The sequence below is a fragment of the Molossus molossus genome, unplaced genomic scaffold, assembly GCF_014108415.1.
Source record: "Molossus molossus isolate mMolMol1 unplaced genomic scaffold, mMolMol1.p scaffold_m16_p_8, whole genome shotgun sequence".
In the NCBI taxonomy this organism is placed as follows: Eukaryota; Metazoa; Chordata; class Mammalia; order Chiroptera; family Molossidae; genus Molossus; species Molossus molossus.
Genome location: NW_023425402.1, coordinates 81,173,839 through 81,201,681, shown reverse-complemented (window position 1 = coordinate 81,201,681; position 27,843 = coordinate 81,173,839). Strand labels below are relative to the sequence as shown.

Sequence of the window (27,843 nt, the reverse complement as noted above, 5' to 3'; positions counted from 1 at the left end):
GAATTACCAAGTTTACAACATTTTGTGTAAAGTGAATTTGTGTCTACTAGTATGTTTATAAGTAAGCCTACAATTTAATTTAATTCAGATAACTGTTAGAGTACTAATGAAAAATGGCAAGAAAAATGTAAAATACATATACTCTCTACTATCAGATACTGAAGAAATTTGTCTCACAGGCTTTAGGTCTATTTCTATACGTATTTATTCCATGCATACTACCTGCAGATTCTGTTTAAATACTCTCTTTGGAAAAAATCAGACTTCTCTGAGCAGGTAACTTATTTAGGCTGAATACCACCAACTGAAACCACCACATTTAGTAATCTTTGGCCACAAGTGTCAAAATGTTTCCATCCCCTTCCCAGACTCAAGCAAGAGACAAATGATTTTTGATAAACTCTAGTATTTATTAAATTATAAATTTTGTAACCAAAAAGAAAACTGCAGATCAAGGAAACAAACTTCAAACTACAAGGACTGAACAGCAGTCTATGGGAACGCCATGAAGTGTGTTACAGACAAGATTATGAAACAAGTTATTAGGTGTTTTCTTTACATTTCCATATCAGTAACTTTACTAGTAAATAGTTTTTGTCTATTTTAAAATCCCAAATTCACATGTATCCTCACATTAATTAAGCTTCCTGTTAAAACTGATACTAAACATCTCATAGGTGCCAAATTTTAGTAATGGTTTTATGTCAATCCATGCAGAAAAGTAAGACAAAATGCAAGAGTCAGATGGGACCATTAATGCACAGATAATACACACACACTGGCCAAAAGAACTGAAGAAAGTTTTAAAACTGTAAAATAAACATCTCAAGAAAACTGGGTTATTACTAAACAGCTCTCAACTATTAACACCCAAGTTCCTTATATTAAATAAATTTCTCAACAGAGACATGTTAGACATTTTAATTACAGGTCTATCCTTCCTATACCCCTTCCCACCCCAACTCCCAAAATGTACTACTAGGGATGAGTATAATGTTATGTGGGCAGAAATTTACAGATAACCATTTTAACCTTGAGCATGGAGCTGAAGACTTTTTTATTTAAACTTCAGTTACTGTGCACTGTCCATCAGGCCTTCTAGATCTGACACTGGCACTCACTGTTCCACCCCCTGCAAGTGATCCATCAGTTCCTGATCGATCTGATTGATCAGATACTGTCTGGTTTACATTAGGAACCAAAAGTCTCTGTTGGATCAAGGAGTGTTGTGCAACAAGTGCTGATACCTCCTCACTATCACTACTGGCATCTGATTCAGTTTCTTCAATGGAGGTGTCTGGTGCTGGTACCCTGCCTGAAGATGGTAATTCACGATCTTCTTCTCCTTCCCCCCTATGACTCCTTTCAGCCAGGCTGTCTCCACTGAGTTGTAAATGAGCGAAAGAGTCTTCCAGAGAAGTGCTTGCATCCGGGGATGGTGTTGTAGGGCTTGTTAACTGACCATCTACTGACGTGAGGGGCCTTACAGATGAAGACACTAGAGGCTGAACAGAAGCGCCACTCTGTGCTGATACACTGTCCGCTCCATCAGCAGAGCTCTCTCTTGCTAGGTTTACGGTATTAGCGTCACAATCCAGCCTAAGTCCGGCTACTCCCTTCTTTGGTATATCTATAATATCCCGCTTAATCTTCCTGCGACGTCCATGTTCATTTCGCCTATATTGAACCATATTTTCAAAATCAGCAACATACAGAAACCCAGCAATTAACATTTCAGTGCTCTTTTTACCTTTGGTAAAAGCATCTTCCAGCTCTCTACTAGTGCGTTCATCATACTGCCACCACCCATTTCTTCCTTCATAATACCATGCATATTCACCATTTCCTCTACTTGCTGCCTTGAGTTCTTCTGGTGACAATAAGGTTGGCTTGTCAAGAAAATCCTCAGGAATTTCTTGTCGACAGAGGGCACATCGCTTTCCAAGCCATGAAGCTCCCTTTACACACAGATAGCAGAAAACATGTTTACAAGGCAGACTGACTGGGTGAACACATGTTTGCAGACAAATGGCACATTCAGGGACAGTTAGAGAAGGTGCAGTATTAGAACAGGACTCGTTCGCTTTCCTGTTTGTAGGAAGCATGTTAATTGAGTGATCAATTTCACCACAGCCAGCCATCCTAAGAAAATAAAAGAAAATATATATATTAAAATATTTTAACTCTGATCTTAATTTAACAATTCAGAAAAAACTTATTAAGCACCTATTATATGCTAGCCATCTACCAGAAAGTAAATGGGGATACAAAAATGAAATATAGGAAGAAACTGTAATTTAAATAGGAAAATCTTTTTCGTTTGTATGTCATTGATTTTTAATTGGGGGGGGCAATACGGCACACAAATGTTAAGCCAAAAAAAAAAAAAAATACAAATAAGGTATATAGATTTTAAATAAATGTACCATTTCTATTCAGCCATAGACCTTGTAATATAGAACTACATGCAAAGATTTAGAAATGTACAGTCCATGCTAGACTGACTGAAAATCTTTCTGGAAAGTAGTTAGAGTAACAGAAAATGGCTAAAAGTAATTCAAATGACAATTACAGAAAGTGACGATTTTGTAACCTTTTAGTTACTGTCAGTTTCGCAAATACTACCATATGCCAATATACTTTTGGTACTTGACAAGTATAACATATGAAATTAAGACTAAAGCTGGCCCAGCCAGTGTGGCTCAGTGGTTGAGCGTTGACCTATGCACCAAGAGGTCGCCAGTTTGATTCCCGGTCGGGGCAAATGCCCAGGCTGTGGGCCAAATCCCCAGTTGGGCGGCATGCAAGGAGGTGGCCAATCGATGTTCTCTCTCATTTCTATCTCTCTTTCCCTCTCCCTTCCTCTCTCTCTAAAATCAAGGAAAAAAAAAAAAAGACTAAAGTTAAAATTCCAGATTCCCTATCCTGGCTATAAATCTGAAAATACTGGTTAAACCAGTCATTTCATTCGTGCTCCATGAAACATTTTTAACGACCTTTTTGTGTGTGACCTTTTTCTAAGCCATACTCCTCTTCTTGCTGTACTCTTTCAAGATGACCTTATCTATTCTCATGGCTTAAACTGTTTCCTACATACAAATGATTCACAAATTGGTATCAGGTCTCTCTTTTCAGGCCAATACCTTTTATTTCTAATTGCCTATTTCAGATCTCTTTGTGGATACCTTGAAAGCACAAAAACTAAACTTAAGACCTGTTTCATCATTATTTACTCCTTAAAGGCACTCCCAGTGACACCACTATCCATCTGCTTTTGCAAGCTAAAAATCTATAACTGAAACTGCCCTTCTCTTACCCTTCTCCTATCCAAAACATTAGTAAGTTTTATCAATTTTATCTTCCAAATACCTCCTGAAACATCTACTATCCATCTATATACTTCCCTAGCCACCAAGTAAACACTGTTTATTTAATTACTGTGTTATGCCTTTTAATTGGTTCAACTTTACCCCTTGCTTAAAAAGTTGATTTTAGGATAAAGACCAGGATCTATATGCTCTTTATTGGTCTCATCTCCACCTCCCATGCCAGCCTTATCTCAAATAAACTTCCCCTTGATCAGCTTCCAGTCACACTGGCTACTTTCTCCAACAGCTTCTTTATATGGAACATGTCCTCACTTTCTGCCTCCCATACCCTCCATGGGCAAACTACTACCAATTTTATATCCCTCTTGACAAGCCTCCATGACTAGGTCAAATCACCTATTTTTTTTTTTTTAACTTCTTACTACCATGTACTTCTCATTCCTAGTACTTGTCAGAACTGCAATGTTACACTTACTTATCTGTGTGATTATTTTGTTATTGTCAATCTTCCCCACAGGTAGGTGGGCTTTATAAGGGCAGAAAATAGGTCACTTTTGGCTCATCTCTGTATTCCCACATAGGAAATGAAAGATAAAAAACACTCAAGAAAGATAAAAAACACTAAGAAAGCAAATATGTTTTTCCAAAGAAGGATATGAGTATGTCATATTATAAAGTAGATTTGGGGCATTTTATTTTACATAATATTAATTTAAACCAGCTGACTGATAAATACGTTTTTAAAGGAATGTATAAAAAATAGTGCACTTAAAGATCAGCCCTGAAGCAGCAAACTGATGACTATATAATGAAAAATTGCAGATGGCCAAGGGAAAAAGGATAACTTGAAATTACAGCAGGTGTTATACAATGACACTGATAATGAACAATCAATCTAAAAACCTGAGTATGTTAGTCTCCCTATTACTTCTATACTCTCAGGCACTCAGTTAAACCCTTCATCTAAATTTCCTTACCTGCGTATAAGAGTTTATAAAACTTAGGTGAGAATAGCAAAAAAAAAAAAAAAAAAAAGCTTTGAAATCACTAAAGCTCCATAAATGTTACAATCATGCAAGATCAAGGGAGAAAATGATATGAATATCAAAGTTACCCTGAAGAGGAAAGAGAGAGGAAAAAAGAAAAAAAGAAAAAATTTGTAAAACTAATTCTATGAAGCTTGAACAGTGGCATAAAACTTGAAACTTCTGCCTTATCGATTCAGATAAACATTACACAACTACTATATCCATGTACAATGCTGAGTATTGATAGATCTAAAGATGAATAAGACATCCATCCACTCTATAAAATAAGCATACATACATTCAAGCACAAAAATAATCACAATATGGCTTCATTCCTGCAGCAATCAAAATGTGTTAAATACTTATTAAAAGTAATGATGAGGGAGAGATGACAGAATGAGTGCAGAGAACGCTGGGAGTGGAGGATATTCAAGGCAGAGACATGTACAAGGAAGGCATTGAGTCAAATAACCAATGGAATAGCAGGAGATGCAGACTGATAAAAGTTTAAAAAAAAATAAAAGACTGGAAAAATGTAAACAAAACATCTAACGCGAAACTTGGGCAAATGCCGTAATTTTGAAAAATACATAATTCCAAACCCTGCTGTATTTGTTTTATGTAAAATTGACCCAAAAAGTCCATCTTCCATCAGATACTGTTGGCTTATCTACAAGAAGGAAAGTTTTCAACCTAAAAACATTACTCTCTACCCTGCTTAATATGTTCAATATCTTATGTGATCTTTATTCTACCATCCCAGAGGAAGGCATAAACTATAAAAGTAACACATTTGGAAAGGCACAACAATTCTATTTGGGCAGGTATTCTCACTAGAATGAAGTAAAGTTGGATAAATTTTTTCAGAAAACAAACAGCAGAAAGCTGAAGCTTCATTGTTTCACAGGAAGCACTTTCAACTACCAATTTGCCATAGCAGATTTTTTTTGTTTTTTTTTTGATTCTCACCTGAGGACATTTTTGCATTTATCTTCAGATAGAGCGGGAGGGAGAGAGAGAGAGAGAGAAACATCAATGCAAGAGAGACACATTGAGTGGTTGCCACCCATTGGGGCCAGGGACAAACTGCAATCGAGGTACATGCCTTAGTGGGAACCAAACCCGGGACTCTCTGGTCCATGGGCCGACTCTCTAACCACTGAACCAAACCAGCCAGGGCAGCCATAGCAGATTTTAAATTCTGATTCTGTTTAGCCCACCAAGTATACTGTTAGTCTAACTAAAAATGGAGTTAGAAAACTTGGTAAATACTGCTTACATAATTCTGGATGAAGCACATACTGTGGACAAGATAAAACTAAGATACAGGACAAGATCAAGATAAAGCAACCCAAACCACAAGGCAGCCTATAAGGCATAAGACATACTTCAAAGTTATTTGTATTACCATTTTGTACCATACAAAGTCTCTATTTTGCATAATTTCAATGACCTTCAAATAGATCAGAGGCTAATGTGTGCAGAGGGTCATACCAATATGTAAATAAGAAATGCTTCCCCCACTCCCTTTTGTAGAGCAACTCTTCGATAAAGAGTCCATTCTAATCAAAGAGAGGTAAGTCCCTAACTAATAAATGCCAGTGGTCATTTAAATCAGGGAATCTATTTCCTGGTTACTAAATTAAGAATAATTTAATATGTAGAAATTTGGAGTAAAGTTAGTCCAACTTTGCTAAAGAACATAATAAATACATCACTTATTTTCAAAGACTTGTTTACTAATTAAATTTGTGCTGTGATATATTATAACTTTTAAGCATAAATCCCATTCTTCTTTTTCCCACAGAAAATGTAGAGGAATATGGACAGAGTTAGGGGAAACGTCTAAATACTCAGATTTTGTTTACTCTTCTTGAAGACATCTAGTCAAAAGGAAGGCAAAGTTATTATAAATGAAAAAGGTCTTTAGCTGATACAGTACTAAAGAACTTTTTAGAAAGCAATAAAAATCTCAAATATTAAAAACCACATTTTTAGAAGTCCGGGCTCAGAATCTAATTATAAACACACACACAAAAGGAACAAATAATAAGTTAACACACTACCTTTTGATAAATCCAGAGCTATCAAAAAAGAATGTCGTCTTCCTTCTCTAAACTATTTTTAAAAGAAAAAAAAATTCCTCAAATCATTAGCCCTCCTAGTATACAGAGGGTGAAGTTTAATATAAGTTAAAAATAAAACTTTAAAATTTAAATTACAATGACCATTCCTAAGTCCTTAAGATAAAATTATTGTCATACTGCACAGTGTCTTAGAAATGCTGTGTTTAATCTCTGTTGTGTTTGTTGATGCTTATTTTTATTACATTAAACTATAACAACTAACATTTATTGTGTAATATGTGCAGGTACTGTTTAAAGCACCTTATATCTAATCCTCACATTACCCTATAGAATGGGTCCAATATTTTCCTTTTTTTTTCAGATGGGGCAACTGAGACACAGAAAGTTCAGGTGTTAGCCCAAAGTCACAGGCTCAGTTCAAAAGTGATTGAGCCAGTTTAAATACAAGTGATCTGACTTCACAATTTGCATTCTTAACTGCTACAGAGACTGCCTCCAAAATATTTATGACTACCCAAATATAAGAACCACCATGAAGCCCTGGACAGTGGTTAGTGTCGGCCTGTGTTCTGAAAGGTCTCGGATTCAATTCCAGTCAAGGGCACATACCTGGGTTGCAGTTTCAATGGTTCTTAAACATTTTTAGGTCACAGCCTTATTAAGAATTTGATGAAATCTTACATATAATTTCAAGGGGTTCAAGAATCACTATAAAGCTGGTCCACCTAAGACCCCTAAGGAGGCAAGAGGAATTCACTGAAGGGTTTTACGTTAGGAAGGGACAGTCAGTTTAATAATGTATCAAGATCATTTAAAAAAAAAATCATTTTGACAGCAGTTTTAAAGAAGACTTCATGGCATGGAGCAAATACTTGGATTACTCATTCCTTACAGTAATCCAGGCATAAGATAATGGCAGGAAGGTTGCAGATGTTAAGGTTCCAATAATAGAATATGAGAAATATGAAGGAAACAGAAAGAAAAACATTTGGTTATTGAGGGTGGTAGTACTATCTATCAAGATACAGGATTTGAAGAGAGTTCCGTTTCAGATGTAATGACTCTGAGATAATTACAAAGTCACCAGGTAAAGATAGGTAGATGAAAGATGAATTTATGAGGCTGGTACTCCAAAGAAATCTTAGCTGAAAGAAGTCTAATGAGTCACTAGTTACATGGTTCTTGAAGACATGAAAATGGATGAATGCTCAAATTAAACCTGTAGAGAGAAAAGACAAAACAGCCAATCATAGAACCCTGGATTACCCCACCATTTGTAAGAGAGACAAAATGGACAGCAAAGGATATAAGAAATGGTCACAGAGGAATAGGGAATAAAGAGAGACCATCACCAGAAAAGCCACTAGGGGGAGATTACAAAATGGTGGCAGAGTGAATGAAAGCTACACAGATCATCTCCCAGAACCAAAATGAAATTACAACTAAAATAAAGAGAAATCATCAGAAAAAAACAGCAGAAAAGCAGCTGGAGAGGACTCATATAGTCAGGGACAGAAAGAGGACATTAAATTCAGCCTGGCAGGAACTGTGGAGGCATGCCAGGGCAAGCTGGGAGCCCGTGGACAGCAGCTGTTTTAGCTGTCAGCAGCTCCCTTGGGGTTGAAATCCCAGCTGGCTCCACAAAGCAGAAGGCTGGGACAGAATACTAAATTAGCTACAGCCACTCACCTTGGGCTCTGGCAGAGGGAAGGCAGACTGCTGGAACTGTGTGGAGACTCTGGAGCTTGGAGAGCTGGGAGGACAATGGGAGTTATGTGCTGAATCACTTCCTCACAGGACAGTAGCCATATTACTCAAAGAGCCCCTTCCCAGAGCCCTGAAGCAACAGCCCCTCCCTCAGGAACTTACCACCACCCAGCCAGGCCAGAGATGTGCAAACTGAGGCTCATTAACAGCAAGCAAGCATCTGCCCCATCCACTGGAAATCCTCTTACCTTGAACACCTGAAAGAGTTTTTCATTTAGCTGAGGGCTACAACACAAAGCTCATCAAGAGACTAATAGCCTCCAGGCAGAAAGCTAGAGGATAAATGAACCTTTCCTGGGCTGGCAAATCTACCCAGAAAAGTAAAATATGACAGTAAAAATTAAAAGTAAAATATGTGGGAGGTTCTCCCACACTCATCTAAGCCCAGTACAGAGAGCCACAACCAGCGGAACACCAACACCCACAGGGAAAATTTGGCATGATCCAAAACCCAGAGATAGCCAAAATGGTGAAATAAAGAAACAAAACCCAAATAAAAGAACAAGATAATTTGACAGAAGATAAAATAAATGAAAGAGAAATGAGCAAGAAATCAGAGAAAGAGTGCAGAGTAATAATCATGAAAAAGCTCAACAGCATGAGTAAAAATACGGAAGCATTGAAAACCAATCAATTGGAAATGAAGTATGACATAACAGAAATAAAAAACACATTGGAAAAAATAACCAGCAGAGTAGAGGAATCCAAGGGCTTCCTTTTAGAAGACAGGGTAGAAAGCCTCACCCAATCAGAGAACCAAAAAGAAAAAAACAATTAAAAAACAGAAAGACAGCTTAAGAGAACTGTGGGACAACATGAAATGTAACAATATCCGTATCATAAGAGTTCCAGAAGAAGAAAATGAGCAAGGCCTAGAGAATATATTTGAAGAAATAGTGACAGAAAACTTTCCTAACTTGGTGAAGGAAGAAGGCATTCAAGTTCAAGAAGCACAGAGAGCCCCAAGAAAGAAGAACCCAAACAGGCCCACACGAAGACACGTAGTAATTAAAATGCCAAAAATTAAAGACAAAGAGAAAATCCTAAAGGCAGCAAGAGATAAGCAACCAGTTAGCTACAAAGAAACCCCCATAAGGCTATTAGCTGACTTCTCAACAGAAACACTACAGGCCAGAAGGAAATGGCACGAAGTAATTAAGGTAATGAAAAACAAAGATCTGAATCCAAGACTACTGTATCCAGCAAGGCTATCATTCAAAATAGAAGGTCAAATAAAGAGTTTCCCAGACAAAAAAAGGCTAAGGGAATATATATTAGCACCAAACCGGCACTGCAAGAATGTTAAAAGGACTGCTGTAATTAGTAGAATAGGAAGAATAATATAACCACAATAAACCAAAATGGCAACAAAAAAAGTACATATCAATAATAACCTTAAATGTAAATAGATTAAACACTCCAATCAAAAGACACAGAATAGCTGATTTGATAAGAAAGCATGACTCACATATATGTTTACAAGAGACCCACCTCACAACAAAAGACTCACATAGGTTGAAAGTGAAGGGATGAAAAAAATCTTCCAAGCAAAAAGAAAAAAAAAAGAGCTGAGGTAGCAATACTCATATCTGATAAAATAGACTTCAAAATGAAGGCCATAATGAGAGAAAAAGAAAGCCATAACATAACATTGAAAGGATCTATCCAACAGGAAAATATAACCTCGGTAAACATTTGTGCACCCAATATAGGAGCACCCAAATACATTAAAAAACTTCTTTCTGGAGGACTTCAAAGGAGAAATTGACAGCAAATATAGCAGGGGATTTCAACACCCCACTGACATCACTGGATAGATCCTCTAGACAAAAAACTAACAAGGAAATGGAGACTCTAAATGACACACTACATCAACTGAATTTAATAGATAGCTACAGAGAATTATGCCCCAAAACTGCAGATTTCACATTTTTCTCAAGTGCACATAGGACATTCTCAAAGATAGACATGTTAGGACACAAACTAAGTCTCTACAAGTTCAAGAAGACTGACATCATATCAAGCATCTTCTCAGATTACAAAGGCACAAAATTAGAAATCAATTACAGCAAAAACATTCAAACCCATGGAGGCTAAATAGCAAGTTCTTAAACAATAAATGGTTACCAAGGAGATCAAGGAAGAAATTTAAAACTTCCTGGAAATCAATGAAAATGAACACATAACAATACAAAATCTATGGGATGCAGGGAAAGCAGTCCTGAGAGGGAAGTTCATAGAACTACTGGTCTACCTCAAGAAACAAGAACAATTTCTATTTGACTATCTAACCTCACAATTTAAAGAACTGGAAAGCAAACAAACAACAACAACAAAAAAACCCATAGCAAGTAGAACGAAAGAAATAGAAAGATCAGAGTAGAAATAAATGACATAGAGATTCAAAAGATCAATGGAATAAAGAGTTGGTTCTTTGAAAAGATAAACAAGATTGATGGACCCTTAGCTAGACGCACAAAGAAACAAAAAGAGAGGACGCAAATAAACAAAATCAAAAACAAAAGAGATGTAACAACTGACACCACAGAAATACAAAGGATTGTTAACAAATACTGTGAACAATTATATGCCAACAAATTGAACAATCTAGGAGAAATGGACAAATTTCTAGAAATATGGTCTCCCAAAACTGAACCAAGAAGAGATAGAAAGCTTGAACAGATCAATAACAATTAAAAAAATTAAAGATGTAATCAAGAATCTCCCAACAAACACCTGGGCCCAGATGGCTTCACGGGGGAGTTTTACCAAACATTCATATAAGAACTAACACCCATTCTCCTCAAACTATTTCAAAAAATTCAAGAGGAAGGAAGACTTCCAAACTCGTTTTATGAGGCCAGCATAATTCTAATTCCAAAACCAGATAAAGACACTACAAAGAAAGAAAACTACAGGCCAATATCGCTGATGAACATGGATGCCAAAATCCTTAACAAAATATTAGCCAATCAGATACTGCAATACATGAAAAAATTATTCACCATGACCAAGAAGGATTCATCCCAGGGAAGCAAGGCTGGTACAATATTTGCAAATCAATAAATGTGATACACCACATAAAAAAATGAAAGATAAAAAACATATGACAAATTCAGCACCCATTTATGATAAAAATGCTCAGCAATGTGGGACTAGAGGAATCATAACTCGATATAATATAGGCCATATATGAAAAATCTACAGCCAAAAATCTACAGCCAACATCATACTCAGTGGGCAAAAACGAAAAGCATTTCTCTTAAAAAACAGGAACAAGACAGTGATGCCCACTTTCCTAACTCTTATTTAGCATAATACTGGAAGTCTTAGCCATAGCAATTAGACATGAAGAAAAAATAAAAGGGATCCAAATTGGAAAGGAGAAAATGAAACTGTCATTATTTGCAGATGACATGATTCTGTACACAGAAAACCCTAAAGACTCCATCAAAAATCTGACCCGTCCTGCAGGTCGAACAACGAGGACTCTAGAGGGGGAGTGAGGATGAGGAGGGACAAGAGACACGAGAAATGGAGACAAGACAGGAGTCTGATCAAGTCTCAACTTTATTGCAGATAGGTAACAGATTATATACTTTCGGGAAAGGTCAGACAGGAAGGGGGGGAAAGGATGCATGAGCAGAGAAAGACAATTCTCAATTATCGAAGGTATTTACTGCTCAAACATTAACCAGGGACCATATCTCAGGAATGTTCCTCAAGGCGATATTTCAAAGCCCTTCAGGCAGCAAACTGTAAGCAGGAAAACAGGCTCTGCACGTATAGCCAACTTATTCTTAAAGGGCCCTTGCTTGACCCCAACAAAAATCTACTTGACTTAATAAACGAGTTTGGCAAGATAGCAGGATACAAAATTAACACCAAGAAATCAATGGCATTCTTATACAGCAATAATGAACTCACAAAAAGAGAAACTAAAAAAAAAAACCCCATTTACCATTGCAACAAAAAAATTAAGATACATAGGAATAAACTTAACCAAAGAAGTAAAGTACCTATTTGCAGAAAACCACAGGACACTGAAAAAAGAAACAGAGGAAGATATAAAAAAAGTGGAAGCATATACCTTTTTTATGGACTGGAAGAATTAATGTAATTAAAATGTCCATACCACCCAAAGCAATTTACACACTCAATGCAATTCCCATTAAAATACGACATATTTCACAGAACTAGAACAAATCCTTGAGAAGTTTATATGCAACCAAAAAAGACCCTGAATAGCCACAGCAATTTTGAAAAAGAACAAATTAGGAGGGATCACAATACCGAATATCAGGTTATACTACAAAGCCACTGTAATCAGAACAGCCTGGTACTGGCACATAAACAGGCATATAGATCAATGGAATAGAACAGAGATCCCGGAAATTGACTCAAGACATTATGCTAATTAATAATTGACAAAGATGGCAAGAGTATACAATGGAGTGAAGACAGCCTCTTTAATAAATGGTGTTGGGAAAATTGGACAGCTACATGCAAAAAAACTAAAACTAGACCACCAACTTATACCACACGCAAAAATAAACTCAAAATGAATAAAAGACTTAAATGTGACTCATTAATCTATAAAAATGCTAGAAGAAAATGTAGGCAACAAAATTTCAGACATCACACACAGCAGAATTTTCACTGGGCAAGAGAAACAAAGGAAAAAATTAATACATGGGACTACATTAAACTAAAAAGCCTCTGCAGAGCAAAAGAAACAAGCATCAAAATGGAAAGGACACCCCTAATATGGGAGAGCATAACTGCCAATGATACGTTAGATAAGGGGTTAATTTCCAAAATATATATACTACTCAATACAATTCAAAAAAGGAAGACAAAGAACCCAATTAAAAAATGGGCAGAGGAGCTAAATAGACACCTTTCCAAAAAGGACATACAAATGGTCAAGAAACATATGAAAAAACGTTCAACGACACTAATCATCAAAGAGATGCAAATTAAAATGAGTATGAGGTACCACCTCACAACTGCCAGAATGACTGCCATCAACAAATCATCAAACAAGTGCGGACGAGGGTGTGGAGAAAAGAAGACTCTAGTACACTGCTGGTGGGAATGCAGACTGGTGCAGCCATTATGGAAAACAATATGGTGTCTCCTCAAAAAATTAAAAATTGAACTTCCATTTGACCCAGTGATCCCAGTTCTAGAATATATCCTAAGAAGCCTGAAACACCAATCAGAAAGAATATATGTACCCCCATGTTCATAGCAGCACTATTTACAATAGCTAAGATCTGGAAACAGCCCAAGTGTCCATCAATAGATGAGTGAATAAAAAAGCTGTGGTACATATACACAATGGAATACTATGCAGCTGTTATCCTTATCGTTTGAGACGACATGGAGGGACCTGGAGAATATTGTGCTAATCGAAATAGGCCAATCAGAGAAAGACAAATACCACATGATCTCACTTATTTGTGGAATATAATGAGCAAAATAAGCTGATGAATAAAATAGACCCAGAGACATAGAAAGGAGTACAGTTCAGACTGACAAACCTCAGAGGAGGGGGGCAGGGAGGAGGGATGAAGGTAAACCGAACAACTTATATGCATGTATGCATAACCAATGAACATAGACAACAATGCAGCGGGGGGTGGGGGGGTGATCAGGGGGAGGTTGTCTATGGGGTAAAAGGAGAAACATCTATAACAAAAATAAATTAATAAAAATTGCAAAATAAAAAGCCACAAAGAGACACACATGCAAAAAAAGAAGGTTCAAGCAAGAAAGGACTTATAAAACTTACTCTTCAACTCATGAAAATTTCCATTTTTATAGTGAAATATAAGGTACATAAGTTGTAAGCACCATACACTGATTGGCTAGTTTTGATTTCACAAAGACAATAAAGCCTACTATCAATAACTTTTTACTCGGGCAAAACATTTTATTTTTCCTATTCCCACACAGGTTATTACAAAACTCCTCTAACTTCTTAGTTAAGAGGTATCCCCTATGCTCCCTAATCATTAAAATATTAGATAAGAATGAATTCTCAAAATTTATCTTTATTTTCACTCTCCCTTATCATCATCCTCTTGGCTCAGAATGGGACACTATTAGTTGTTTTCCAAGATAATCCCTCAATTTCTGGTGTTGGAACCATCCCAATTCCTCCAAGATTTTGAATAACATTCTCTATCCTAAATTCCAAAATCAACTAACACGCTAAGTCTAGTAACAGTCTCTTTCAGTCTGAATCTATATGACCACATTGCAGTGAATATTATTCACCACTAATTCTTTTTCTAAAAGTTTTACTCATTTTCATGATGGTATTATCTCACAATTCTCCTTTCTTTGCCATTGTTTTTATCTTCTTTAGCTTCCCTTCAATACTAGTATTCTTCACAAAGGCTCTGTGGATGGCCCTATTTTCAAACTATGTTCTATACAAGAAAATCTACTGCATATTTCAAATATGCATAATATTTCAAAATCTACTACATAATATATATACTTATGACTCCCACAATCTAATATCCAGAACCATTCCACCTAAGACCTGTATTTTCAATTCTGTATTCAAAAAGTATGTCACAGTATTTTCCAGGCATGTGAATGAAATCAAACATAACTAAAAACAAAATGATCTGCCCCCTTAAACTTGTATCTTCTTCCTTTGATTTTTATCTTGTATAAAACTTGGAACCATCCTCACTGTTCTCTTATTTTTTGGCCACTTTTCTTTTCTATGACCAAAACTTCTTTATAATGTGTTCCCATCATTTCCAAAGCCTGTGACCCAAATTCTGCTCCTGGACACACTCTCGTACAAAATGACCTCCAAGTGACCTCCCTGACTTCAGCCCTTTCTCCTTCTCATCTTTTTTGAGTGCAAGCATGTCTAATTAAGTCCCCTCCCCACTGAATCTTTAACAGTTTTCTACTGCCTACATAACCTATTCCAAATTCCTAAGCACTGGCTCAAGTACACTGACACATCCTTCAGAGTAAAACAGACTTACTTAAAATACTGGCTCCACACTTATTCTCACTATATTGACCAAAACAATCAAACTTCTCTAAAGGTAAGAATTAGTTGGTGCATTCTGCCCTGGACATTTGGACTTAAATGGGTTAGGGTCTAAAAGCCTGTGTTATGTTTAATAAGTGCCACAAGGAAATTAACTAGAAATTTGGTAAACACTGACAAATAACTTCATGTCTTTAATTCTGTTTCTTTATTAGTAAATGAGGCTATTACTATCTTTCACAGTGATCAAATTCAATAATCCAGTAAAATACCAAGTAAGAACCTGATATAGTAGGGTACTAAACAAACACTCACTTCCTTTACAAACTTGCAAGTCTCTTTCTCCCACCCCACTTTCCCACTTAGGACTGCTTCCTGACTTCCTAAGATGCCTTAATATTTATTTAGGTAGCTGTATCCCTCTCCTTATTCCCTTGGCTTAAAAATATTCCCTATTTTTCTGATTGTTAAAATTCTATTCATCCTTTTAGATGAAGCCAAAAGTTCTCTTCACTCTGAACCCTTCAAATAGAATAAATCCTCTCAGTTTCAAAAGCATTTTATTGCTACCTCAATATGGTATTTCTTCCACTGTTTAATTATTAATTTTATGTGTCTCACTTACTAGACCATATGTCTAGCTCCCTGAGAACTGGCACCTAGACTATCTAAGCTATAGGATTTAAAAAATAGGCAGACAGACAGATAACATATTAATAGGATTAAATGAAAGATATATTTGCCGCCCTGGCCAGTGTGGCTCAGTTGGTTGAGCATTGTCCCAAGGCTGCTGGTTCAATTCCCAGTCAGGGCACATGCCTGGGTTTTGGGTTCAATCCCCAGTAGGGATTGTGCAGGAGGCAGGCTATGGATGTTTCTCTCTCCCTTCCTTTCTCTAAAATGGGGAAAAAAAAAAAAGATACACTTCCCTAATTGTAAAGTAAATGTTAATGGTTTCATTTTTATGAAACTCTCAACACTAAGAATGATATGGTCACACTTCTAAAAGTGTATATAATCAAAGCATCGTATTGGAAAAGATTAAATGATAGAAAAATAACTATAAAACTGGGGATTAGAGAAAATTCACTATGAATAAAAATGGAATAATGTGCAATTAAAAAAATCAATTCAACTTAGTGAAACAAGTTTTCAGTAACTAGTGTTTTATAACCCATAAGTCCTTATTTATAAAAGCTGATACTGTCTACCTAGCTTGGTTAGGTAAATGAATTACTATGAAAAGAAAAAGCAGAATAGAAAAAAACTGGAGATATTCCTAGTTTTTAGCCTTCTAAGAGCAAATTCTCTGTCTTCAGTTTCACTTTTTAGAGAGATTTTCCTCTATGAAATATTTGGAAATCTACATGAGCAGTAATTTAATGTAAATAAAATTGCTAACACAATAAAACATCTAAAAATCAATACAAAATGCTCATTTTGTGTTAATGAGAAATGACAGATAGTTGATTTCATTTTATACCGGCACACTTATTTACCGTAGCACTGGAAAAACCATGATGCCATACTTACATTTGTATTACAGATCCCACAGATGCTTGTCACAAAAATAAAACATCATTTTCACCACCTGTCGGCCAGTTTGTAGTATTTTCTCTTCCACTGATGGTTCATCCTGTGCTGCAAAAGAAGAAATTTCAATATCAAGTTCTCTACGGACTAATTAAGATCAGCAAAATTATTAAATTATGTATGATCCTTTCATTTAACATAATTCAGTGGCAAATTCTATCATACAAGTGAAAAAATTCAAGACAATGATGCCTGCTTTCACCACTGCTATTCAACACTATACTTCAAGTTCTATCCAGAATTGAAGACACTAAAAGGCATACACATTGCTCAGAAAGGAGTTAAATTGCCTCTATTTTCAGAGATAATAAAACTCTCTATTCTCTATAGAGAAAATCCAAAAGAATCCACAAGATAGTTACTAGAGCTAGTAAACAAATTCAGCAGCAAGTTTGAAGTTCAGGGCAGAAAAAGTAAGTTTTATTTCTATATCTAGCAATCAACAATCTAAAAAGGAACTCAAGAAAGCAATTCCATTTATAATAGCATCTAAAAGAATAAAATACCCAGAATCACCTTCACCAAGGAGATGAAAGACTTGTATACCGAACTATAAACTGCTGGAAAAAATTAAAGAGCTAAATGAAAGGACAGATAACATCTGTGTTCATGAACCAAAAGACTATAAAGATGACAATACTACTCAAAATGATGTACAAATTACATAATTCTTATTAAAAAAAATTCAACAGCCTTTTTTTTCAGAAATGGAAAAGACAATCCTCAAATTCGTATGGAATTGCTAGGAGCCCGAAATAGCCAAAGCAATCTTGAAAAAGAACAAAGCTAGGGAACTCAATTTCCCAATTTTGAAATGTACTACAAAGCTATTAATAATCAAGACAATGTGGTACTGGAATAACAACAGACAAACACAGCAATAAAAGAGAGTCCAGATATAAACCTATATCTATGGCCAACTGATTTTCAAAAAGATGTCAAGTCCATTCAATGGGGCAAGAATAGTCTCTTCAACAAATGCTGGGACAATTGAATTTCCACATGCAAAAAAATGAAATCAGACCCCCACTTCATACCATATACAAAATTAACAATAACCCTAATGTAAGCGGTAAAACCATACAAGTATAGTAGAAAACATAGGAGGAAGTCTCCATAGTCTTAGATTTGGCAATGGGTTCCTAGACACCAAAAGCATGAGCAACAAAAGAAAAAAATAAATAAACTGGACTTCATAAGAATTACAACTTTTGGGCATCAAAGGACATTGTCAAGCAAGTAAAATGACAACCTACAGAATGGGAGACAATCTTTTATCAATCATGTCTCTGAAAAGGGCTTAATCTCCAGAATATATAAAGAACTACAACTCAACAACAAAAAGACAAAAAAATAAACAAACAAAAACAGGCAAAGACTTGAATAGATATTTCTTCAGAGAATATTTAGAAATGACCAATAAGTAAATGAAAAGATGCTCAACATTAGACATTAGAAATATATATATGAAAACCATAGTTACATGTCATTTTACATCTATTTGGATGGCTACAATTTAAACAAAAACAAAAAAATAACAAGCATTGGTGAGGAGGGAGAAACTGGAGCCTTTTTACACTGTTGGTGGGAATGAAAAATAGTACAGCCACTGTGGAAAAAAGTTTGGTGGTTCCTCAAAAATGTTAAACATAAGATTACCATATAATCCAATTATTCCACTCCCAGGTATATATCCAAAGGAAGTAAAAACAGGGACTCAGATACTTGTACATCAATGTTCACTGTAGAACTAGTCACAAAACTTAAAAAAAAAAAAAGTAGGTCCAACCCAAGTGCCCAATAACAGAAGAGTGAATAAACAATGTGGCATATAAATACAATGGAATATTATTATTCAGCCATAAAAAGAAATTAAGTTCTGACACATGCTACAACCTGGATGAACCTTAAAAACATTATGTTAAGTGATAAGCCAGGCACAAAAGCACAAATGTATGATCTTACTTATATGAAATATTAAAAACAGGCAAATTCAGAGACAGAAAATGGATCAGAGGCTACCAGAGGCCAGAGAGAGGGGTACAGAGTTTCTGTCTGAAGTGATGAAAAAGTTGTGGAAATATACAGTAGTGATGAGCGCACAACATTGTAAATGAAATTAATGACACTGAACTCTATAAATGGTTAAAATAGTAAATTTTACGTTATTTATATTTTACAATAAAATTTTTAAGTGAAAAAAGTTCTCTATGGACAAAGTAGCCCATATGCAATGTATTCTACAGCCATCGCCTTCCTACAAGGAGGTGGTGTGTGCAAAGACAAGCTCATCACATTAAGACCTTCTGCTATGTATATGTATGTCCAAGTATACAACCAAGTATACAATCTTCTCAAGATGCCTCTTGTCCAGAGAATCCAGAGGCACCAACCAAATATTATCTTAATCATTAATGCTCTTTCTTCTCATTTAATATTTCCTCCTTCCACTTCACCATACCCACTGCAGGAGTCATCATATTACAAAGAACTTAGAATCAAGCACACACAGTGAGTGAAGAGATGATGGCTCTCACAGTAACAAGATAATGAATCTCCTTCAGTTCCATGTGCCTCTCATAGTATGGGAATCTCTCACTAAACATCTGGTACTTTATGTTTAAGGGTGTTTTAAATATAATATATGACCTTAAAATTCAAGTCACTTTATCTCACCAAATGTTTAACAAAACAAATAATGTTTCGAAACTAGAGAATTTTCAAAAGTAACTGACTAAAAAGGGTTTCTAAATACACTTATTGTTTTACTCTGACTTTAGAACATAGTCTTTACATGATATGACTACAGTCCTGATTCTCCCACCATGCAACCCTTTTACTTTACCATCTAGGTGTGTACAACTTCAAAGGCACCACAGAAGACTCCATTCACTTTTCCTCTCGCAGTGTACTCAAAAAAGAAACTGCCAATTTCACACACAGGACAGGAGGAAACATTCCACTATTCTAACATCATTACTCTGAACAAAACACTAACTCTTTGAAGTCTCTACCACTGGCTATAATCCCCTACAGCTGTTCTCTCTTAACCTTTAAGGCAATGACTTACTCTTCTTCTGGTTATTCTCTCCATGCTACTCCTGACATATCACTATGAACCTATTTAAATATCCCTGAGAATGAATCATCCAACACCTAACTCAGAGCTTCTTAAACTTGCTCCACTGAGGCTTCTTGTTAGAAATATGCATGCTCTGGCCCTAACCTAGAGATTCCAGGCCAACAGATGTGGATTGAAGCCCAGGAATCTCACTTCAAGTGATACTGATGCTGATAGTGCTTCAAACACAATCTGAGAAACAGTGCGCTCAGTTTTCCATTTCTAAAATCCTGAATTAAAAAAACTTCACCTTCTCCTTCCAGCAACAAAATATGATGGCCATATTTGGAACTATTTATCACCTAAAACTGCTGCCTCTCTAAATCTTAATCGCATTCTCAGATCACAAATTCTGGTCCTTCCGGCTCACTTACTCATTCATTCCCACGACTGTTTTTTTTTTTAAATTCATGGGGACTTCCAGTCTCTTGACCATTATCTTTCCTTTATCCAGCTCCCATTCTCATTTCCTTTCCTGCCCAGTCTGAAGCCCAAGCATTTTAACTTCTTTAACAGTATCCTTGGCTCCCTCATATAAGTCTTTCATCTATACATTCTCATCTAATTACTGTATAGACTGATTATCTTGTTTCAGTGTCACCTCTCAAATTTATTCACTAAGCCTCTGAATGATATACTTAAAAGCCAAAATGCACCTCCCATATGTGAAGTTCTATACTGGCTTTCCAACCTATACAATAAAAGCTCTTTAGGACAACATTCATAGGCCACATTGACCTAAAACCTAAATAAATCTCTAGTATTATCCATCTTCCACAGCCACTCTAATATCTAATAAACTAATACTTTAGTTATACCACAATCCTCATACGCCTCCAAACTTCCCTTTGTACTTCTGTATTTACTCCTGTCTGGTATAATCTTATCTTCTTTATAGTTTATGAATGCCACTGCTATGTCCTCTGTCTCAAAAAAATTGTTCCCTCACCTATATTTTGTAGTCTTCTATTAAACCATGAACCTCCTAAGGATAGGAGCTGTTTTATATCTCTAAGTGGCTAGTACATTGCCAATCAGTTTTGTTGACTTAAGCTGTTATTTCTTGGAATGAAAAGTTAACTTCCTTGGACAAGCACATGCAAAACAAATGAAAGTAGACCATACATAAGAATAAACTCAAATAGATTAAAAGAAAAGAAAAAAAGGCTTAAACTTTAAGTCAACCTAGAAGAAAACAAAGGCAGCAAAATCTCAGACATCTCACGTAGCAGAATTTTCACTGATACGTCACTTAGGGCAAGAGACACAAAGGAAAAAAACTAAACAAATGGGACTACATCAAACTAAAGAGCTTCTGCAGAGCAAAAGAAACCAGCATCAAAATGAAAAGGGAAACTCACTGTATGGGAAAACATATCTGCCAATAATACATCTGATAAGGGGTTCATTTCCAAAATATATAAAGTATTCAGACAACTCAACAAAAAGAAGACAAACAATCCAATTAAAAAATGGGCAGAGCACCTGAATAGACACTTCTCCAAAGAGGATACACAAATGGCCAACAGACATGAAAAACTGCTCAGCACCACTAATCATCAGAGATGCAAACTAACTAAAACGACAATGAGTGATCACCTCATACTCACCAGAATAGCTACCATCAATAAATCAATAAACAAGTACTGGCAAGGATATGGAAAAAATGGAACCCTAGTACACTGCTGGTGGGATGCAGACTGGTGCAGCCACTATGGAAAACAGTGTGGAGTTTCCTCAAAAAATTAAAAATGGAACTGCCATCTGACCCTGTGATCCCACTTCCAGGAATATATCACAAGAATCCCAAAATACTAACCAGAAAGAATATATGCACCCCTATGTTCATAGAAGCATTATTTACAATAGCTAAGATCTGGAAAAAGCCCAAGTGTCCATCAATAGATGACTGGATAAAAAAGCCATGGTACATTTAACATAATGGAATACTACGCAGCTATAAAAAAGGACCTCTTACCCTTTAGGACAGCATGGAGGGACCTGGAGATTATTATGATAAGCAAAAAAGTCAGTTAGAGAAAAACAAATATCATATGCTCTCACTTATATGTGGGATCTAATAAATAAAATAAACTCATAAATAAAACAGAACCAGAGGCCTGGAAACATTGAACAGACTGACGAATCCCACAGGGAAGGGGGGTGAGGGATTGGTGGCAGGACGAGGTTAATCAAAGAACTTATATTCATAAATACAATGCCCAAAGACACAGACAATAGTGTGGTGAAGGACTGGGATAGGGCGAGAGCCAGGTGAAGGGGCCATTGGGGGTGGAGGGCATCTGTAATACTCTCAATAATAAAGATAATAAAAAAGGTTCAAGAGAAAGAAAATTGTCAGAAAACTAAATTTATTTACTCACATATCACATTTGAGTTCTAAATGCAAACAAGGTACCTAACCACAAAAAAATATAAACATATCTAAGTTATAATCCTGTCTTTAAAGACCTTAAAACCTAAGAATTACTACATTTAGAAATATAAGATTCAAGCCATTTTTATATCTTTTGACAAGCTTAAGATTTACCCAACTATTGTTCACTGGCAATGAATTCTCCAGAATGCAGATAAAAAATCCATTAAGAAAATCCAATTTTAGTAAATCTTGGAAGCTATGGTGACTTCTAATTTCTATATCCCATGGAAAATTTTCAAAGTAGACTCTAAATGGGGTAAGGCAAATTAACAAAAAAATCTTTTAGTAATCTAGATATTAGCTATGCAAACTGTGATTCCCCACCAATAATAGCAGCATTACTTGGAGTTGCTTACAAATGAAAAATCTGGAGCCCCACTCCAGGTGATTCATTCAAGTTTGGAAGCACTATTAGACTCACATCACTGAATGCTTAAAACAACACTGTGAGATACGACTATATCCAATTTATAAATGATGAAACTGAAGTTCATAAGGTTTAATCCAAAATCAATATTGGGAGATAGGAATTCAAACTTAAGTATCTTTAAAAAAATCTTTTCTTCAATGTACTGTATTTCAGAGTAAAGGTCTATAAATTGAAATTTTCTATTAGCCATATTAAGAATAAAGAGAAACAGGCAATATTAGTTTTTAAAATATATTTTATTTGCCCTGGCCAGTGTTGCCAGTGGATAGAGCACTGGCCTATGAATCAAAGGGTTGCAGGTTTGATTCAGTCAAGAGCATGTACAGTACATGGGTTAAAGGTTTGATCCCTGTCCCATTCGGGGTGCATGTAGGAGGCAACCAATCTATGTGTCTCTCTAACACTGATGTTTCTCTCTCTCTCTCTCTCCCCCTCCCTTCCACACTCTCTAAAATTCAATATAAAAAATATCCTCAGGTTAGGATTAACAACAACAGGCCAGAAATAATTTGGAAAACACAAGTAATTCAAACATACATAATTCCTGTTGCAATGAATGATTTGTAAATTATACACCAAACTCAATACAATTTATGAATCACTACAGCAAAATTTACACAAAGTTTTGACATGCAAATACCAATTAGTTAATGTGTCAAGGTTCCTTCTTTAGGTGTAAATTTATACAGAAACGATTAGGAAGGTAACATAAAACACATAAAAAGAGAATTTTTAAAATTAAATTAGGTATTTCTCTCCCTTAACAACTCTGGAGGGAAAAGAAGTGACAGACTACATTTAAAAATATATGAAAGATGCCCTGGCTGGTGTTGCACAATGGTTAGAGCCATCAAAGGGTCGAGGGTTCAATTTCAGGCCTCAGTTAGGGTGCATGCGGGGGGGGGGGGGGAGGAGAGAGAACCAATCGATGTCTCTCCTACATCGGTGTGTGTGTGTGTGTGTGTGTGTGTGTGTCTCTCATGCTCCCTTCCAATCTCTCTAAAAATCAATGAAAAAAATATCCTCAGGTGAGGATTAAATATATATATATGTATATATATATGAGAGTTTAAAGATCAATGAGTTTAAATCTTCACCCACTCAACCAATAAGTAAAACTGAGAATGAAGTAATATTGTATTATGTATAACTTGTGATCATTCAACGAATTCACACACCTATTATTTGCATATACTGTTATTTTTTTCTGAAAATATCTAATATTAATTACAATTCCATTTTTCATGTCACAAGGTAAAATAAAAAAATCAAGTTTATTTTTCAAATAGTAGATTCAAATATCTTTTTAAAGAAACAAAGAAAAAAGCATGTAAGTTAAATATCAAATCACAGATATGAAGACTTCCTGTATTTTCTAATTATTAACAGCTAATGTTTAATAAAATAGTTTTTACTCTTTGTTCATTCAAAATACATAAAAGAGAAAATATTCTACATAAAAGCTACCAATTACAGAAAAAAAAAATACTTGAAACCTTCCAATTTTTGGTATACAAACTCAAACTCAAACAATGAAAAAGAAATAAAGAAAAAGCAGGAATAGAGATAGGCTATAATTTAGCATATACACCTTTGTATTTCTTAAGAAAGAGACCCAAACTAAGATAAAACTGAATGCCCTAATGTTTCCATTTTTAGCTTTCCCTCTCATTCCCTGATAAGGACTAAGGGGTCCCAGCTGAATTTCAGGTCTGGGCACCTGCCCTGGTTGCAGGCTAGATTCCCAGTAGGGGTCATGCAGGAGGCAGCCAATTAATGTTTTTCTCTCACATCCATGTTTCTATTTTTCCCCAACCCACCCCCCCTTTCTATCTCTCTAATAAATAAATGAAAACATATTTTAAAAAAAGAATTATGCCCTGGCCGGTCTGGCTCAGCGGTTGGAGCGTCCACCTGCGGTCTGGAGAGACCCAGGTTCGGTTCCCGCTAAGGGCATGTACCTCGGTTGCAGTTTGTCCCCGGCCCTGGTTGGTAGTGCGGGTGGCAGCCACTCGACATGTCTCTTTCGCATCGATGTTTCCCTCTCTCCCTCTTCCTCTCTCTCCCTCCCACTCCCATTCTATCTGTACAAAAAATGGAAAAATGTCCTCGGGTGAGGATAAAAAAAAAAAAAAAAGAATTATTTCCCTTATTGTATAGCACTTTCCTTAAAAAACATCACTGGAAGGCTATCTACAGCCTTCAATCTTCATATTCAAACATTAAAATTTTACATTTTCACTCCAAAAACGTGGGCTTTGCATTTTAACAAAACATGAAATGAGAACAAATATTGTCTTTTAATAATATCAAACAGAAGTTTCTTAGCCTATAATTATTTTGTAAATAATAAAGACTCTGCTGTTAATTATCTATGTGACCTTGGTCAAATCATAACTCCCATGTCTTAGTTATTTAACCCGACTCTACACTTCTGTAATTCTAAATTCTAAACACTTTAACAGTCAAATAACAACAGGTTTTGTTTTAGTCAACCCAAAAGGTATTAAGACAGTAACACTAAATAGTCCATAAATAAGCACAAGTGTTTGCAGTAGATTAATAAAATGGATTCCATACCCACAAAGACTGCTCCTAATTCAGCCTGTTGTTTCACAAATTCAGGTTCCTTAGGCACAGTCAGAAGCCAGGTAAATGAATGGAAAAGGTTCAGCACCTTCTGTTACTACACTGGGGAAAAATAAAAGCATTGAAATATCCAATGGAAATATTTAATACGATCCTTTTTTTTCTGAGTCAGGAAATCATCTTTGGATCATTCCAAGAATTGCCCCATTTTTCTGACAATTCAAGTTGGTGGAAACTTGAAACAAAGTATTCTACCAGTTGACACATGTCTCCAGTTCTTTATTACTTCCTCTTGTCTAATGACCAGCTTTTTAGAAATATAATTTTCCTTATTATACTACTACCAAGATTTTTAACAACCAGTAAATAACAAAAACCTTCAACTGTCTACCATTATTTTCATTTTACCCACAACTTACAGTGCCCCACTTGAAACATAAATTCTAAATCAAAGATTGGGCTTAACAAAATGCTCCAGTTTAAGATATACAAGGCTAAAACAAACAGATCCAAAACCTATTTCTAGAGTCCTTTTCATTCTTCAGTTTTCTCTTTAAAATGAGATTTATTTGACCTATTTTCATGTGGTTTTAGAACACGTAGGCACTCATCACAAACAGTATTTGCTGGTCACAAAAACATCAAAGCCAATACCATAAACCCTATATATGCGGGTCATTTTCTTCACGTGTCCTATATACCAAGTCTTTAAAAATATATATAAATTTATTTAAAAAGTATTAAGTCTTCCAAAATCTGTAATTACATACTTCTTTCAATGCCACTTGACACTTTCACATTCTATTTAAAAAGTAAACACATGGGGGTGGGGGTGCAACTGAAATGTCAATCATACAAAGACAAAGCGTTTTCTAACATTTCCTGGCTTTCTCCTTCCCTCAATTCCAGTTTCAACATTACATAAATAGTACTTAAAATGTACGTTCTTGCAAAAACTCTCGAAGTAATGCTCATTAAAAAGGCATTTAAGAGAAAGAAATAAAAACATGTACGAAAATGGATACCGAGGGGGAACACAGGATCTAGTTGCCAGAACGTGTGTGTAAACTCAAAGCAATTTTGCAGCCTTTCCCTAGATGCCTATGAAAAATAAAACAGCGACAACAATGGGAGACCCGTACTATTTCCGACGGGATGGGGGGTAGGGAGAGAACTCCGAACCCAGCAACCAGAACAAAGCAACAGCCTCCGCTTTTCGGAGGCACTGAGGTTTTTTGGAGGCTTAACGGGTAATGAGAGGTCTCTTCATTGTTCCGATGCCTTAATCATCATCAAAAACAACTTAGAAGACGCAGCAATGGGTTTAACCCGGGCAAGGTGGAGGGACTGCTCTTCGTGTTAGAAGACCCAGACACTGAGCGGGGGGAGGCGGCGAAGGAAGGAAAAAAAGCAGCAGCCAAAGACACTCTGGAAAAAGGCAAAATGCAGGACTGCACACCCTGGCTGCGATCTAACCCAAGGCCCGGGCAGAGGCCTCCACACGGGAACCAGGGAGCAGGATACCCCCCAAACCAGCGCCGCCCCTAAATACTGAGGCCAGTAGGACCCCGGGAAGAGGCCGACACCACCGCCGAGGGGAGAAGAGAGGGAACTGCTGCCACCAAATGCAGGACGAGGACCCCGGCGGAAGAGGCTGCGCAGTAATGGCCGCTGCTCCGCCTCTCGCACCCCGACCGTGACCAGCTCCGGGCCGTCGCCCAGGACAGGGGCTGCGGAGGTCGCCGGCAACGCAGAGCCCGTCACAGTCTTCTTGCCTGCGACAGCTGCCAGGGCGCGGGCGGCGGGAAGCGCTGCGCTGCCCCGGCCCGCCTCGCGGCGGACAGCCGCGGCCGCGACGGCCCAAGGGCGTCCCCCGTTACGCACCGGCCCCTGACCCCGCCGCCGGCCCTCAGGCCCGGAGCGCAGGGCCGACCCGGAGCGTGTCGCGGCTGAAGGGGACACCGCGGACCACCACTCCTCTCCCCGAGTGAGGCCCCGGAGTGGCGTTTCCACCCTGCCCCCCCGCGAGGACTAGCCCGGACTCGCACCTCTCCGGCCACAGCCGCGGCCACCTCGCAGCCTTTCCTCCTCGGCCTGAGCCCGCAGCGGCCGGGGACGCGCGCGGCCGTCACGTGACCGCCCGTCGTGCCGCGGGGGGCGGGTCGTACACAGCGGAAGCAGCGCCGCGCGCCGCAGCACGCGCCAGCCCCTCCCAGCCCCGCTGCCCCTGTCACTGAACGCGCGCCGCTGGCCGCCCGCCTCTGCCTCTGCGGATCTGCAGTTTCACTTCCTGGGTCCTTCCCACTGCTTTACATTTTACTTGAACTGTAATTGGATGCAGAAGACCCTGCAGGAGTGCGGGACCCGCAGTGAGATTTGGGACTGAGGAAGTAAGACATGCTTTGGACCAGCAGGGGGTGCTGCTTAGAAAC

The 27,843-nt window shown here is 37.2% G+C and overlaps 1 protein-coding gene across 10 annotated transcripts; it reads right to left on the bottom strand.

The window, feature by feature from the left end:
- Positions 1-189: 189 nt before the first annotated feature.
- On the bottom strand, positions 190-27,532 carry RNF146 (ring finger protein 146). Of its 10 annotated transcripts, none has more exons than XM_036248911.1 (5): positions 27,460-27,531; positions 25,403-25,513; positions 22,504-22,639; positions 16,772-16,879; positions 190-2,142 (listed from the first exon to the last, which is right to left on the bottom strand). In XM_036248911.1, coding segments are annotated over exons 4-5 (1,083 nt in total). In that variant the 5' UTR covers positions 16,774-16,879; positions 22,504-22,639; positions 25,403-25,513; positions 27,460-27,531; the 3' UTR covers positions 190-1,061. The 10 variants fall into 10 exon arrangements, 9 of the variants coding, with proteins under 9 accessions (XP_036104804.1, XP_036104805.1, XP_036104806.1 ...); XM_036248912.1 differs by having other exon boundaries at positions 16,772-16,874; XM_036248913.1 differs by having other exon boundaries at positions 22,509-22,639.
- Between the last annotated feature and the right edge of the window lie 311 nt (positions 27,533-27,843).